Source organism: Xenopus laevis, chromosome 5L (assembly GCF_017654675.1).
Source record: "Xenopus laevis strain J_2021 chromosome 5L, Xenopus_laevis_v10.1, whole genome shotgun sequence".
Classification (NCBI taxonomy): Eukaryota; Metazoa; Chordata; class Amphibia; order Anura; family Pipidae; genus Xenopus; species Xenopus laevis.
The window spans coordinates 1,983,480-2,001,285 of record NC_054379.1 but is presented as its reverse complement, the minus strand read 5'-3'; the positions used below and the strand labels follow the sequence as shown (position 1 = coordinate 2,001,285).

Sequence of the window (17,806 nt, the reverse complement as noted above, 5' to 3'; positions counted from 1 at the left end):
GTATTAAATGCTCAAACCTGCTAATAAATATTCATCAGTCCTACTTCATTGTATTAGTCAAGCAGGAACATTATGAAATCACTGCAATGGGGATTATACATCATGTCGTCTTTTCTTATCACACATGATATTCTGCAGCTGATTCCTATGGACTTTAATAATGAAGGAGGTTTGAAAACTTTTTATTGGGAATGCAGACTAAATATTGAACTGCAACAATCACATAAATTTCTCTTTAAAAGTCTTCCTATCACTAAACATTTTAAAAAGAATGCTTTGTATATCCTCAACCCAGCTGCTTCCCTGTTTAAAGGGCACGTAAAGGCAAAAAAATAAAATACATTTTTTACTTTCTTTAATGAAATAGAAACCTATCTCCAATATACTTTAATTAAACAATGTGTATCCTTTGTATAAGAAACCTGAGTGTATGCAGTGACATTCTCCCTTCATTTACTGCTGTGGATAGGAATTGTCAGACGGTCCCTAACTGCTCTGCAGGGAAACAATCATAGTTATGAACAGCAGGGGGAGCCCCCACCTTACTTCCCAGCCATGCAGAACTCAAGCAGCTTTGTTTGTTTCCCTGTAGAGCAGTCGGCGACTGTGTAGAGATTTGTATTGGATTTTATTTTTGCCTTTACATCCCCTTTACTGTTTCCAACTCCAGCTGCAGGGACAAAGATCATGGAGCCAGATTTAAACAGATAAACTGGGATTCTATTTGGAGGATTATTTTGCTGCAGCCACTGGTTCTGCAGAGTTGGAGAAAGTTTGTATTAAACAATACAAAAACTATAAAATCCACATTAGATTACATGACAACACAGGACCCAGTGCAGTCTGTATATTCTGATTATTAATCAGTCTTGTTGTATCGGCTTCTGGCAGATATTATTTGTCTTGTGCTGTTTTGATCATTTATGACGATCCCTAAGCAGCCCAGACCCCACTGAGCATGTGCACAGTCTTGGTCTTGCAAAGATGTATAACAAAGTTACAAGATGGTGACCCCCTGTGGACAACTTTGAAAGCAGAAATCATTTGTTTGATTAGACTTGTGGTGCAGTAAGTTCATGTTTATGTTTAGTATATAAAATACAGCATTTCTAGCCTTATTCTATTTTACACTTTACTTCCCCTTTAAATCTTGTCAGTTATGGCTGCCTCGAAAATCAAATATAAATAAAAAAAAAAAGCACCCACTGTAGATGTGGTAAATGTAGTGCTATTCTGGGTAATGTTTATAGACTGTACCTCCAACAGCCCAAGCACCATTACAACTCATCTGCCTCATTTATAAACAGCCACAGTAAGAAATCTCCTAATCTATGGGTTGCAGTGTTGCTTTATGGTCTGTGGTTATTGAAACCAATAAGCCTAAATAATAATTGCTCAAGCAACATCATCCAGCATTACAATAGCCTTCCCCAAGGAGCTCCTGCCATGGGACTTGGTTAATAACTCACCTCTGGCAGTTGACCTTTGTAGACATCAATATGCAGATATAGTAAATGATAAACAATATAATAGTATAATAATACAGCGGTACTGACCAGTATTCATTTTCCTGGGCCATGTCATTAGTCTGGAGTGAGGCTTCTTGCTTTTGCTTTACAGACTTCTGAGCGGGAAGTGAAAAGAGAAAAACTGCTTCCCCATAATCTGCTGTAGCCCAGCCCATACACTTTTAGACTTCTTAAAGAGATACTGACACCTGAAATTAAACTTTTTTTTACATCTATTATAATATTGGCTTTGCAAGCTACTTCTAACTTTGCCATAAAATATTTGCATGATGCTTTTACATTACCTGTCTGATCCCCCATGTTCTTGTATGAGGGGGCTGCCATGTTTGTGCAGCAGGAGTCCGTTAGCATTAGAAACTGTAACTAACAGGCTGAGATGGGACAGTCAGGTTGGCAAAGTCAGAATGTCAGAGAGTCAGGCTTAGGAACTTCTAACTAATAACAATTATATACAAAAACAAACCTCTCAGCAAAAAATGATCAACATGACCTATAGGTAACATTTAATGTACATTCATATGCTAAAATTCATTTTTTAGTGTCAGTATCACTTTAAGTTCTGCCACAATGTGTCACCATTGAAATATTCGTATATAATTGCCAATGTAACCCTGCAAGTTCTCCTTGGGACTCAAGGACTCGTTAAGCTCTGGAGCGAAGCCACTGCTACAAACAAAGTAGTGAAATCAAAATCTGAAAGTTAAAATTTGCGGTGCTGGAGCAGTAACATATATATATATATATTACATTGAAATGTTCATTACTTGGCAAGTCTTTTAAGTTGGAGTGATGTTCCTTACTCCTGACCTCCAGTTAATTTATGGAAGAGCTCTTCATCCAGGGTTTCATTTTGGTCTTTAGAACGAGTCGACAGAAAGATATATCCCCCAATGTACTCGTGCACAATCTTGCAATTTGCACTCTGGCTCATGAATGCAATGGAAATGTTCTGGTCAAATTCAATGGCAACCTATAGTGAAACAACAAAGAAGGATTTTATTAGGCATTGCAATAGGCAGGGGACTTCCACGGTCTCCACAAATGGAAAACAAAGTTGTAAGGAGAACAGGATTATGGAAACTCTACACTGAAGAGTTATTCCCGGCAATATTGGACTAGGTGTTGTCCATGATGAAGCCATTATATATACTAAGGGGATCAGAGGAGTAGGACTACGGTTTCCTTAGATGGGTTTTCCTGAATATAGAAAATACTTACCTCTCGTTTTTCCCAGTTTACATTCCACTGTTTCATGCTGGAAAATCTCCAGGTTGTGATTGGGTCCTTTGTTGCAATATCGATCCTTATCAGTCGGTTATGTGACACGCCAAGCAAATCATCTTTCTTGCTGCCTCGGAACCTCGTGTAGAAGAACATAGAGTAACGTAGGGGAGTTACACTAATTGATTTCCAGCTGTTACATCCCAGGGATGCACGGAATGGAATCCCTAATTTACATATGCAAATGAGCAACATTTTTCTACAAAAATTGCAGCATATGAAAAATTGTTCATCATCTTTCCAGGGGGTTAAAACGTAACTGATAGTTAGGGTTCAGAATTAGGGATCTAGTGCATCCTCCCTTTTGATTTGCTGTTGTTTCTATACCTGGATCAAATTCTCCACTTGCTATTACACCCATAGCTTAGGAAATTATGTTTTACATCATACGGGGACAATATACCCCAATTTTTAAGATGAGCTCACTCAGCTGAGCTTATGTATAAAATGTGCAATAACACTGAAATGTGAACTGCTATAAACAAATATATTTGTATTTTTTTTAACACAGCCATACACAATTCAACAGACACTTAAAGGGAACTTAAGCAAAACATAAGGTAATGTAACATACTTCACTTACCTTACAATATAATAGGCCAACCCAAATTCAGGGAGAGACTGCCATGCCTGTATAAACCTTAATTTGGCTTCAACGAGAGACATTTGTGCTATATTCTGTTGTGCTTCCAAAATCCGAGCAGCCAGCTGTAAAAACATATAGGGATATATCAATGGGGGAAATTAAAATAAATTCTAAAACAAACTGCAACATATTTCAGTAACAGCCAATAATTCGGCCAAACCTGTTTGCTTTTGTATTTCTTTGAATATCTTGGTGAAACAAAGCACTCGGGTTTGATGTCCACATTTTCTAGACCAGACGGAACTGGAGAATTAGTATTTGTGTTTTTCAGCTTTAAAAATGAGAGTAGATTGTGGACCTCAGGTCGGTAGGAACTGTCTGCCATTGTTTTCCCTTTGGAAGCAAGAACACAGGCCGCCATCCATTTGGCATACTGGGATTCCTGCGAGAAGTCACATAAATTAACATCAATGTTACAAAGTATTTATGTGCACCAAATGTACCAGGGTAAATATCATGTGGATAAGTGTAATGAAAACAGGAGGAATTCTGTGAAGATATCCTAGGATCGCTCCTAAAATTTCAACTGAAATGGAAAGCAGTAACCGTCAGTCTATGCTGCTTCTGCCTACTGCACATGTAGCAAAATCAGGTGATTCACATACTAGTAATGAGACATACACAGTAGTGATGAGACATACACGGTAGTGATGAGACATACACAGTAGTGATGAGACATACACAGTAGTGATGAGACATACACAGTAGTGATGAGACATACGCGGTAGTAATGAGACATACACGGTAGTGATGAGACATACACAGTAGTGATGAGACATACACAGTAGTAATGAGACATACAGGGTAGTGATGAGACATACACGGTAGTGATGAGACATACACGGTAGTGATGAGACATACAGGGTAATGATGAGACATACAGGGTAGTGATGAGACACACGGTAGTAATGAGACATACACAGTAGTGATGAGACATACACAGTAGTGATGAGACATACAGGGTAGTGATGAGACATACAGGGTAGTGATGAGACATACACAGTAGTAATGAGACACACAGGGTAATGATGAGACATACGTGGTAGTGATGAGACATACACGGTAGTAATGAGACATACACAGTAGTGATGAGACATACAGGGTAGTGATGAGACATACACGGTAGTAATGAGACATACACGGTAGTGAGGAGACATACACAGTAGTAATGAGACATACAGGGTAATGATGAGACACACGGTAGTAATGAGACATACACAGTAGTGATGAGACATACAAGGTGGTAATGAGACATACATGGTAGTAATGAGACATACACGGTAGTGATGAGACATACACAGTAGTAATGTGTGGGCTGGCCCGATACCTGTGGGTCGGGATAACCTCGCACTTCCAGGCTGAGCACTTCTTCCTGCTCTCCCCGCCCGCCACCTTACACCCCTGCCTTCCTCTTTTATAGACGCGCACCTGCAAGCCACGCCTCTTTTGTGATGTCATCATCAGGGCGGGTCTGTGCCGGGTCTATTAAAGGAACCCAGAAGTCGTGGACGGGTTAGGGTCGGATGCAGGAATCCCGACCCGCACATCACTAATACACGGGGGACATGGAGTCTTTGCTTGAGCAGAACTGCATTTGCTGCATTTTTTCAACAGTCAGAAAGGGGGAGAAATGCAGAAACGGACAGACAGAGACTACTTTCAAAACTAACTACAGATAAATGTAAAACTACTGAAAAGTACATACAAAACCTCAAAACAAATGAATTTTCTATTTTACAGAGAATTCCTCGAGTACTTGACGTTCATTGTTTTCTTTCTAGTTTTCGGGGAGCTGTCATTTTTACACTGCTAATATAATAGATTTGAGACAATTGCGACACCTACTGCTCAGTTTGTTGATGATGTTGCTCTGCTCAAAAAAGTGATTGAATGGAGAAGAGGGACAGGGCTCAGCCCACAGCCCTCCCTGTCTGTGCCTCTATTTCTCCTGCTTATATCTGTTCTAGCGTATTTATATACTCATTTATATACTTATTTATATACTTATTTATATACTTGTGCCTGCTCTGCCTTCCCCTCTCCACCAATGTCACATATATAAGTGGGTATTTAAATAGAGCGCTGGTTGAGGGAGGGTTAGGTTTGGGCGCATGACTAGTTCTAGTATAAGAAATGTTCTATATACACAATGTCATGTCCAAGCTGAAGCTGGAAGCATTGGCTAAAACAATCTGATGAAGAATATGAAAGACACAGAGAAGGAGGGAAGGCGGCTTAGGAGAGAACACGTGGGACTCGGGACAGACAATGTGCAAAACCAGTTTGGGGTATTGAACTTACTTTTCACAAACATGACTGTAAATATCATCAATCTCCTTGGCTGAAAACTGATGAAAATATGATCATGCAACTAGAAGCTATGAAATGACACTAGGAAATGGCAACCTTAACATATATACTAGGATCTAAGTGTTGGGCATCTGTAAGAAAAAAGCATGGCACACGTTGCACTGCAAAGCTTACAATTCCAGTGATCTGGGAAGAAGAAATAGTATTTCATTAATGAACCCTTATGTAATAAGGTACTTCTGTGCTTACGTTATCACATCTTAACCAAACTTCATTCATTCCTTCTGCAAATGGGATTAATAATTTAATACCGAATCTCTTCTGTGCAATGTTGACATCAGGCACAATCTCACATCCTGACAGAAAATAAATAAATAAACAAATTGTTATATTATATTTACGTGTGTGTGTGTATATATATATATATATATATATATATATAGACAAATACAAGATTCCTCTGCACTCAACCCATTATCAATATATTTAAGACAGAGACATTTTGTGCTACTGCTACTGAAAAATGCCTTACCCTTTAAACAAAACAGGGATTGTTTGTCCTTATATTGCAATATATTTAATAATAAACTCATCCCATATCTGGCCAGTCCTACACTCAATTTTATCTGATTCATTAAGAATTCTATTGCTTCATTATACATTTTACACAGGGACTAAGTTTTACCTGCAACTTACTTGCTGCTTTCAAAGTAAAACTCCCAAACTTGGCTGCCCTTTTATTAGACACCAGTGGGATCACCTGACTATAGCTGGGAAGGGTGGGAGCTACAACATGGAGCTGGTCACTGCTCCTGTATAACTAGAACAAACAAGGGAAAGTTGTGCTCACCACTATTTTTTAAAAACCATTAGGCGGGGGTGCAATGAGGCTGTGACCACAAAATACATATAGTCAACTACAAGAGTCCTCTGCACTCAACCCATTATCAATATATTTAAGACAGAGACATTTTGTGCTACTGCTACTGAAAATGTCTTACCCTTTAAACAAAACAGGGATTGTTTGTCCATATATTGCAATATATTTAAGCTGAACAACTACGTCAAAGTCATCCCATATCTGGCCAGTCCTACAATTAATTTTCATCTGATTCATTAACAATTCAATTGCTTCATTATACATTTTACACAGGGACTAAGTTTTACCTGCAACTTACTTGCTGCTTTCAAAGTAAAACCCCCATACTTGGCTGCCCTTTTATTAGACACCAGTGGGATCACCTGACTATAGCTGGGAAGGGTGGGAGCTACAACATAGAGCTGGTCACTGCTCCTGTATAACTAGAACAAACAAGGGAAAGTTGTGCTCACCACTAATTTATAAAACCATTAGGCGGGGGTGCAATGAGGCTGTGACCACAAATACATATAGACAAATACAAGATTCCTCTGCACTCAACCCATTATCAATATATTTAAGACAGCGAATTGAGCGTAGGACTGGCCAGATATGGGATGAGTGTGACTTAGTTGTTCAGCTTAAATATATTGTAATATATGGACAAACAATCCCTGTGTTGTTTAAAGGGTAAGGCATTTTTTAGTAGCAGTATGCACAAAATGTCTCTGTCTTAAATATATTGATAATGGGTTGAGTGCAGAGGACTCTTGTATTTGTCTATATGTATTTTGTGGTCACAGCCTCATTGCACCCCCGCCTAATGGTTTTATAAATTAGTGGTGAGCACAAGTTTCCCTTGTTTGTTATAATATATATATATAGTGTATTTAGAAAACCCATCTGTATTGCATGAAAATGTACAGAAACGCATGCTGAAGCTGTATGATATGGGCTGAAGGGGAATTCCTACTCCAGATAGGGTTAATACTCCCCCAATCAAGTAATTATATGGCAGAGCTGCTACTGCAGGTAAAAGGGGAGCGCTCCTATACCTATGGGCTTTTCCGTGGATGTCTGGGAGAGACACTGTCCTGGGGGTTCCTGGTGTGGGAACAAATGCCTGAGAGAAGACCAAGGGGCCTGTGGAGCCTGAGACACAGAGAGGGTCTGATAAAGAGAGAGACAGAATAGCGGCGTTTGAGAAAGTAAGTGCCAAGGGACTGGTGACTGAAGAGAGGCTGAATGAGCTGATGAAAGTACAGCAGTGAAGCTCACTTGGAACTGTGAGTAACAGGGTGCTGACCTTGTAGTGGACCAGAGTCTGGGAGAGGCCCTGGGGTAGTCAGACTACATTTTTATATATGAGACACTTCTATATTTTGATGCTATATTGCCATATGAAGACAAACCTGGGAAGGGAGTGTGACTGTGGGATAGCAGGTATAGTAGGGAGAGATGGTGCCTATAGTAACAGTGGATAATAGTCTCTGGGAAGGGAGTGTGACTGTGGGATAGCAGGTATAGTAGGGAGAGATGGTGCCTATAGTAACAGTGGATAATAGTCTCTGGGAAGGGAGTGTGACTGTGGGATAGCAGGTATAGTAGGGAGAGATGGTGCCTATAGTAACAGTGGATAATAGTCTCTGGGAAGGGAGTGTGACTGTGGGGTAGCAGGTATAGTAGGGAGAGATGTGTCTATAGTAACAGTGGATAATAGTCTCTGGGAAGGGAGTGTGACTGTGGGATAGCAGGTATAGTAGGGAGAGATGGTGTCTATAGTAACAGTGGGATAATAGTCTCTGGGAAGGGAGTGTGACTGTGGGATAGCAGGTATAGTAGGGAGAGATGGTGTCTATAGTAACAGTGGGATAATAGTCTCTGGGAAGGGAGTGTGACTGTGGGATAGCAGGTATAGTAGGGAGAGATGGTGTCTATAGTAACAGTGGATAATAGTCTCTGGGAAGGGAGTGTGACTGTGGGATAGCAGGTATAGTAGGGAGAGATGTGTCTATAGTAACAGTGGATAATAGTCTCTGGGAAGGGAGTGTGACTGTGGGATAGCAGGTATAGTAGGAAGAGATGGTGTCTATAGTAACAGTGGATAATAGTCTCTGGGAAGGGAGTGTGACTGTGGGATAGCAGGTATAGTAGGGAGAGATGGTGTCTATAGTAACAGTGGATAATAGTCTCTGGGAAGGGAGTGTGACTGTGGGATAGCAGGTATAGTAGGGAGAGATGGTGTCTATAGTAACAGTGGATAATAGTCTCTGGGAAGGGAGTGTGACTGTGGGATAGCAGGTATAGTAGGGAGAGATGTGTCTATAGTAACAGTGGATAATAGTCTCTGGGAAGGGAGTGTGACTGTGGGATAGCAGGTATAGTAGGGAGAGATGGTGTCTATAGTAACAGTGGATAATAGTCTCTGGGAAGGGAGTGTGACTGTGGGATAGCAGGTATAGTAGGGAGAGATGGTGCCTATAGTAACAGTGGATAATAGTCTCTGGGAAGGGAGTGTGACTGTGGGATAGCAGGTATAGTAGGGAGAGATGTGTCTATAGTGTATGTGAGGGACAGTGGCTATGGTCTGTAGGTAGTGGGAGTAGAAATTCAACAACAGGCTGTAAGATGGAAAGTCTTTTTTTAATAAACACTCGGATAAGCAGGTTTTGTTTTACCAGTTACTAAACAGATGTTTCGCATTCGCTTACCTCTAAGATTTAGCTTCTCTACAGGCTCCCCATGTGCTGCTTCCTTATTTTTGAAATAAGATATGGACGTGTCCTTAAAAACAAACCAGTACTGCTTGCTGGTTTTTAATGTTAACTTTTTTGGCCTGAAACATAAACAGAAAAGTTCACTCAGCTGATTTGCAGACAAACGGTACAATACCTAGGCATTTCACCATATAGTTTTGCTTACCACATTCAGCAGAACCAAGCTTTTTTTTTTATTACTGAAATAGCACCCACCCAACACAAAGGCAAACAAGGTAACAATAAGCCGTCTTTTAGTGGTCGCCCCAGGCTATAATACACTGAAACATTGTGAAATGTCTAGCTGCACCAATAAACTGCAATGTATGAGGGTTTATAACTTAAAGAGTGCACACAAACAATCACTCAGTATTTAGAGTGGTGTTAAATCTCTCAAACGCCTCCCAATACTGTTCAATGTCACTGCACACAGCTCTGCTCCATAGGCCCACAATTCTCTCTGTGTCCCTGGAGGTCAGTCTCACCCTGATGTTGGCGCTTTAAAGAAAAATTCATTGTGTACTTTCATGATTTACTCACCTAAAAAGCTTGAGATTATCTGCTAGTTTTGGTATGTCTGTGATATCCTCCTAGAAGAGAGATCAAGAACAGTGATAATACCAATACTATACAGTGACACAAAGGATAAATCAGACTGCAAAAATCACTTTCTACGGAGCCACAATCAAAATCATTCTAACTTGAAATAAAGCAGTGTGGTACAGTAACATCACACAGCAGGAAAGAAGTAAAAACTGCTGAACGTATCATCACCACTTCACTTCCATCATTGTCTGACCTACACATGGCTGGATGCAAGAATAAAATCAAATCCATCACCAGTGACTCAAGTCATCCGGGACATTAACTACTCATCTGGCACAAGCCCAACTACTCGCTCAGACACAGAAGGCCTGAAAGCATAAAAACCAGGAGCAAGAGACTATTTAAGAGCTTCTTCCCAAGAGCAGTTAGACTAACCGCAAATAAGCCCAATTGTTAGTAGAGGACCAACTGCAAATGAGTCCACCTTATCTCATAAACTCATCAGTCTAAAGGTGGCCAGACACGGAGAGATCCGCTCGTTTGGGGATGTTGCCAAACGAGCGGATCTCCCCCCGATATGCCCACCTTCAGGTGGGCAATATCGGGCTAATCCGATCGTGGGCCCTAGGGCCCAACGATCGGATCCTAACGATGCCTAACGGGCGGTCTCATCGTGGGACCACATCAATAAACAGATGCAGCCGCGATCCAACGGGATTTTTAGGCCCTTCCGATCCAGATCTGGCCAACTTTCGGACAGATCTCGATCGGGGAAGCCCGTCAGGGGGCCCCATACACGGGCCAATAAACTGCCGACTCGGTCTGTCTGCAGCTTTTATTGGCCCGTGTATGGCCACCTTAACACTTATATGTACTCACTGCACTTACTACCATACATAGCAACTATGTATTGCACTGAACCCATTGTACTCTATTATTATTCCTGCACTCTGCAATTCTATATCATACTGTAAAAAAAAAAATAATAATAATGTTAAAAATATGTAGAAATATGTCACTGCCTTATGCTGCACAAGAAATTCCTATGTACTTCTAGTACAAATGGCAATAAACAAATACTTGAACTATATATCTATATATATATATATATATATATATATATATATATATATATATATATATATATATCTATATCTATATCTATAGAGAGAGAGAGAGAGAGAGAGAGAGAAGAGAGAGAGAGAGTATAGATATGCCCCATGTACTTGTTCTCATATGCTACTAAATAAAAGCATTTTCCCATAATATGCATTCAGTTCTTGCAGCACCAATCTACTCTTTGTTCATTTCACTGTGGCGACCCCTAGGGGCAAATTCACTAACATTCGTAGTTTCGCCAGGCGCAACTTCGCGGCGCTTCGCCGCACTTCGCCAGGTGTAGTTACGCCAGCGCTCCGCAAATTCACTAAAATCCGAAGTTGCGCTCAGGGGTAGCGTAAGGTTGCGAAGTTGCGCTAGCGTTGATTCGCTATGTAAAGCGAAGTTGCGCTAGCGGAGGCTAATTTGCATACGGCGCGAAATTCAAATTTCAATGGAGGAATACGTATCAGCACTACAAATGCCTAGAAAACCTTCAAACCAGCAAATATAAATTTTATTTTGCCCTACACATGTGCCCACTGTCTAGGTAAGTTGCCATGAGTCAGGAAATGTAGGGGGGAAGGAGGGGAGCCACAAAAAAATTTTCAATCTTTTTCAGCCTATCACCCATATTGTAGAAAACACGCCAGCGTTTTTTGGGACTTAGAAAAAATTTTGACTTTTTTTCAAACAATCCCTATCTACTCTATTGCGCTTCGCCAGGTCTGAGGTGGCGAAGGAAGTCTAGCGTAAAAGTTAGCGTTCAATACACTGCGCAAGTTAGTGAATTTGCGTAGTTACGTCGCTAGCGAAACTTCGCCAGGTGTAAGGGTGCGAAGTAACACTAGCGAAACTACGCCAGCGTTCGTTAGTGAATTTGCGCAGTAACGAAAATGCCAAATGCTAGCGAATTAACGCTAGCGTTCAGTGCTTCGTGAATTTGCCCCCTAGTTGGCCATAGCTAGGGGCTTTCATTCACCTGGAATTGATGTAAAGATATTGTATGCAACACTGTGCTGGTGCTAGCCACAACCTGCCCTCCTGCATTCAGGATTTGGGGGCAGGAGAGGGATGGCCACACGACTTACTCTGTTTCATCAATCACATTCAACTGATCGTTTTCTGCTTTGGGTATGACATTTATGAGAGACCCAGACTGCAAATACCCATGAGCCATAATTGACATGTTTAGTGACCAGAGATTCTGCTCACATTGAGGGTTCAGGGTGGACCCAGATTTTTCTTTTCACTGGGATGGGCCCTAAAGTTATGCCTTTGTACAGAACTTCACTAATAACTTTTCATAGACCAGTTCTATCAGCTAGCCATGTGAAATCAGTTCCATAATTAGCATTTGCTCCCAAAAAATATAATTACCAGTAGTTTGTCTGTTTTCCCTCCTTCTAGTGCAACTTCTAGATTTGATAGAGCAGCTTCAATTTCATCTGTTTCCCCGTCTGCTGTTGACTCAAAGGCATCACCTGATAATGACAACTTGTGGATATGGTACTATAATTGGAAACAATGGGACACGTCAGTTTTCTATTTCCATGGACTGTTGCCCAGTCCCTTTAAGATGAAAGGAATATACCTTGCCACTGAATCAAACTGTTATACTGGAGGTGACTTGCTGCTCAGAAAGTATGTGCAATATAAATTATTGTATTCAAAGTGATGCGAGACAGAACGCGCACAGAAATATTTAGGACAGACAGGAGTTTTCTGTATTTATGGTACAGCCAAGTGGGTCTCCTTAAAGGAATTGTTCCCTATAAAAATAAAAACTGGGTAAACAGAATGTGCAGAATAAAAAATGTTTTCAATACAGTTAGTTAGCCAAAAATGTAACGTATAAAGGCTGGAGTGACTGGATGTGTAACATAATAGCCAGAACACTAATTCCTGCTTTGCAGCTCTCTTGCTTTCCACTGATTGGTTACCAGGCAGTAACCAATCAGTGACTTGAGGGGTCACATAACTGTTGCTTTTGAATCTGAGCTGAATGCTGAGGATCAATTACAAACTCACTGAACAGTTATGTCCCATGTGGCCCCCCTTATAGTCACTGACTAACTCAGAGTTAGAGAGCAGAAAAGCAGGAAGTAGTGTTCTGGCTATTATGTTACACATCCAGTCACAGCAATTCAACAATTATGGATCCGCACACACCAGTTTTTCTGCAGTGGGGATCCATAATTGTTGAATTGCTGTTGCTGAGGGGCCTTGTCGGGTTGGCGGATAACCAGCACCACTAGAGCAGCGAAAGTGAGTAAAGTTCCGGGTGTGCGGTGGAAACACTACAATACTATTGACTTTCTGACACATCCAGTCACTCCAGCCTTTATACATTACATTTTTGCCTAACTATCTATATTAGATTTTTTTTTATTTTGCACAGCCTATCTATTTACCCAGTTTTTATTTTTACACTGAACTGTTGCTTTAATATAATGGCCAATATATGGCTGCCCAAAAATATAAAAGCTTCAAAGCAGATGTGCCCTGAGGCCATATAGTGGTTGCTGAATGCACAAATCGTTAGAATAATGCCGGATACTTGCCTGTAATGCGGCAAACATTAACATTTCTTCTTCGGTGCAGTCAATTTCCTCCAGCAGAAGAGCCCAACGCGCTTGTTCAAACAGTTGGTTTATCCTCACTGCATCATACTGAGTAATGGAAACAAACATGTTTATGGTATATCTCAGAGTGGCACAATAACACACAGGTCCTTGTAACCATCAATAAATGGTTTTGTTTGCGCTGGTCCACCTATAGCAGTGATGGTCAGTAGGTGGCCTTGAATACTCACATACACCCATGTAAAGACAAGTGCAGCCAAAAGCAGCTTAGACATAGAATGGCCCATGTTTTTACCATTTTTCATGATATGAACACTGGAGAGCTCTGATTCATAGGAGCCTATAGATGATAATGTTGTGGTGCAAGTCTGCTGTGCCTAATAACACACCCCACTGTGGGGACCCCACTATTACAACTAACAAAGAGTGTTAATAAAGCAACATTTGTGTCAATCTTAGCACAACCACGGCAGCACATGTACATGACCCTTGCGTGACAGCTTTTGAAAAAAGAGGATGAAAATACATTTATATTGAATAACTTCTGAAATGTATCAGGGGTTGTTTCTCATTAAAGGTTAGGTTTATGACTTTTATGTACATGACTGTAAATGGTGTATATAAATCCAGTGGGGAGCTTGCCATTCATAAAGGTATCAGTATCTCCCTCACTTTGGGGTTTCCATTAAAATAACCTGCAAGCTAAATTACATTTTACAAATGAAACATCTGGAGAACATTAAATTTGTACATCCCTCTAAAGAGAATACTGCAGGGACAAGCATAGGGTATAAGTCCTTCTAGTTGCCTAAAATGAACTCACCTTCATCCATATCTGTGCTGCCTGTACACTCAGGAATACTATACAATGAATTCACTGTAAAAAGAGTGGCAGAGGGGATTGGAAATAGGGCTAAATTCTCAAACTTAAAAAGCTACTTCCCCATGAGTGCATCTCTCCTACAAACAATTACACCTAAAATACCTACTTTCTGTATATAAAATAGGGAACTGCAACATGTGTGTTTTGATAAGTATTGCTGGAAGCCCAAAGATTTAGACACTGTAAGCAGCCATATTGTCTTGCTAATGCTCCCATTATAGTATATATTTTGTGCAAATTAGATTTGAAACCCTTTCTTACCTTAGGGTTTAGATCAAAAAAGGAGTAGTACTTAAATCTCAGCAAAAGGTGATCATCTTCTTGGAAGCCTTGTTCCATTAGGGATCTGGAGGAATCCAACCATCTACAAGAGCAGAGAAGTAAAATCATTGTATGATAAAATCTATATTACACCCCCGAGGCTTAAAAGCTATGGAAAGACTAGAAAGAGCCAACTGTGTAAAATGTGACAGGGGAGATGCTGGGTTTCTTCATTTGATATGGGATTTCCAGCGTATTGGACAGAAATCATCCGTTACACTAAAGAATTCCAATCCCTTCCTGGAATCAAGTCCCCCGAAACCAGCTTTGTTCATTCTTTTGTTTTAATTGTTTTGTAAAACACAAAATAAAAAACAAATTGTATGATATACTCTGTTTACTACACTGCTACTGTAACGACCATGTTATCTGGAACCTTGTTCAGCAAAAGTAACCCCTGTGGGTTCCTGTTTTCACCGTCGCCCTTGCTGCGGAAGCCGACAAGAAGGTGCATAACAAGTCCGTAAGCGAGGTACTGGCAAGGATTTAGAGAAGACGTAGTTGAAGTCAGGCGAAAAGTTCAAGGCAGGCGGCAGGAATGTAGTCAAGGGTCGGGCAGAAGTCAAAAACCAGGAATTCAAAGTCTCAATAAACGCTTCGGCAGGAACAGTAAAACTGGAACCAGCTTAGGCATTGTAAAAATGGTGGACTGGCCTTTTAATGGGGATTTGGCGCCAAGGATTCGATTTTGGCGCCCAAGAATCACGTCACGATGCCCGGCATCGGGATCAGAAGTCAATTCAGCTCTACCCTCTCTACTGTCACCAGTTCAGTCTCATGTTATGCCATGAAACATGAAATAAAGGAATACTCACCCTGAACTCAACCTCGTCTTATCCATCAATGTCCGTGGCTGGTACATTTGTGCGAGTATATCTAACGATGTGTTTGGCTGGCTGGCGGCTAGGATGTTGCAACTCTGCTCGGCCAGTGGGCTATCAGAAAACCACGTAATTGTTGAAGAGGCAGGAGTCCCATTCACAGGATCATACATAGGAGTCATGGTTTTGCTGTATAACCCCGGGCTTGCTGCAACACCAAACAGTACCATGGTTTCACTAATATTCAACTTATTCAAAGACAAAGCAACAATTTATATGGATATAAACATAAAAAGGCTTTTAATACATTTTAAAAATGTATTTTTTCATAAAAATGTAATATATATATATATATATATATATATATATATATATATATATATATATATATATATATATATATATATATATATATATATATATATATATCAGAGCTTGGGCCTGGATGCAGGGTTCTCTGGTGAGCCCTAGAAAGCCCAGTCTGACACTCGAATGATAACTGGGGGTCTTCGAGATGTTGCCTAGCACAAGGTTGCACAAGGTTGCTGACCTTTCAATGCCCCACTGCACTTATTCTAATAAATACATTTCTGCCATCTATAAAATTCTAAATAAAACTTACTTGATGCAGTTCTGATAAGTTATACAGCATGATTGGACTGGTGAGAAGATGCAGTACTCAGTACTCAGTCATGATTTAGTCACCCTATAAGCATGTGAGGAGCTGTACAATTGTCCCAGGGATGTACCATATTTACCTAAGGATCCAGAATTACTGTTTGGGCTCTCCAAATTGATAACTTCATCTAGCACAGTATCTTTAGTCTCCTTTTTCTTTTTCTTCTTAAAATAATCATCTGCAGGTTTTATTAGAGACAGTTCTTCAGGCCTTCTGATGTCTGCAGGCAAAAATGAGGTGCAAATTAGGTACAAGTTTCAGAATTCACATTTACTCTTAAGTACTGGCCCATGCTTTTGAATCTTTTAGTTATATAGCAAAAATACTCAAATCTCAGTTTGTCCTGGGCTACTAAATCATAGCTCTTCTGATGCAATTCAGCGGGGCCTTGTAAAGCCTTATTACCCTAATCACTCTACCACACAGGAATTTTTTCACACAACAGCTCTGACTAAAACTGGATCCAAACAATCTATGAGTATAAGGTCTAAACCAGAGCCTTAGAGGTGGAAACCATGCCAATGAGCAAAGATAAAAATCATTTGTGGATCGTTTTTTGGGGGAAACCAGCAATGTCGAGTGAAACGTGGTACATTTTTCACACTTTGTAGGGTTTGAATTTGGTTAGAAAAAGGCTCAGATACAGCCAAATCCCAAACCAATTCCTGTATTAGGTGCATCACTACTATAAAAGCATATACTGTACACATATACACATATACACATATATACACATATAGCAGGGCTATATATGCACACTATACACTGCACAGGATTTTAAACAGGCTCTGACTAGATTAGTTTTTAGTATATGTCTGGTTTGAAACAAAGAAGGCAACAACACATTTCATATTTTCAGATGCTTTTTGTCTTCTATTACATAATGCTATAAGGTCCCTTGATAAAACTGCATGGGAATGTTAGGTAAGAACCACATCACAATTGACTTTGCTGGAGTTCTGATGCGATTGCCATTGTCAGCAATAAGACGGTGTGGAGTGATTTCAGGCAAGAAGACTCACAGGGGCTCATTTATCAACACTGGGCAAATTTGCCCATGGGCTGTTAACTATAGCAACCAATCAGTGATCAGCTTTTTAAAGCCAGCTGCAAGTATAACAATGAATGCAGCAATTTGATTGGTTGCCATGGGTAACTGCCCATGGGCAAATTTGCCCAGTGTTGATAAATGACCCCCTGTGTGTTCAATGCAAAAAACATGGCAGGCTAAACAACTAGGCTATTGCCCATCACTTACCGTAGCTCATGTTTACTGTCATTGTGATCCCATTGTTAGGCCCAAGGGCCCTACTATTAGATCAACTTGATATTGACTACCTCAAGGTAGGTATATCGGGGGAAAGATATGCTTATTTGTCAATCTCACCAAACAAGTAGATATTTAAGAGTATGGCAAGGTTTAGAGTAGATTATCCAAGCTGCTATTTGTAGGTGACTAGTAGCAAGTTGCATGATAGACTTTTTGCCTCTC

At 40.3% G+C, this 17,806-nt stretch overlaps 1 protein-coding gene across 2 annotated transcripts in view; it reads right to left on the bottom strand.

Moving 5' to 3' along the window:
- Positions 1-2,022: 2,022 nt before the first annotated feature.
- Positions 2,023-17,806, bottom strand: part of fermt1.L (FERM domain containing kindlin 1 L homeolog) — a 39,906-nt gene continuing 24,122 nt past the window's right edge. The window contains exons 4-15 of one of the 2 annotated variants that reach the window (XM_018262494.2): positions 16,394-16,534; positions 15,630-15,843; positions 14,755-14,857; positions 13,590-13,697; positions 12,406-12,537; positions 9,922-9,971; positions 9,337-9,461; positions 6,016-6,122; positions 3,617-3,838; positions 3,394-3,518; positions 2,748-2,889; positions 2,023-2,499 (exon numbers count right to left, since the gene is read on the bottom strand). In XM_018262494.2, the coding sequence (XP_018117983.1) occupies positions 2,326-2,499; positions 2,748-2,889; positions 3,394-3,518; positions 3,617-3,838; positions 6,016-6,122; positions 9,337-9,461; positions 9,922-9,971; positions 12,406-12,537; positions 13,590-13,697; positions 14,755-14,857; positions 15,630-15,843; positions 16,394-16,534 (1,643 nt within the window). In that variant the 3' untranslated portion in view covers positions 2,023-2,325. Of the gene's footprint in view, positions 2,500-2,747; positions 2,978-3,393; positions 3,519-3,616; positions 3,839-6,015; positions 6,123-9,336; positions 9,462-9,921; positions 9,972-12,405; positions 12,538-13,589; positions 13,698-14,754; positions 14,858-15,629; positions 15,844-16,393; positions 16,535-17,806 lie in introns of those variants that run through there. The other variant, XM_018262495.2, reaches the window with a different exon arrangement.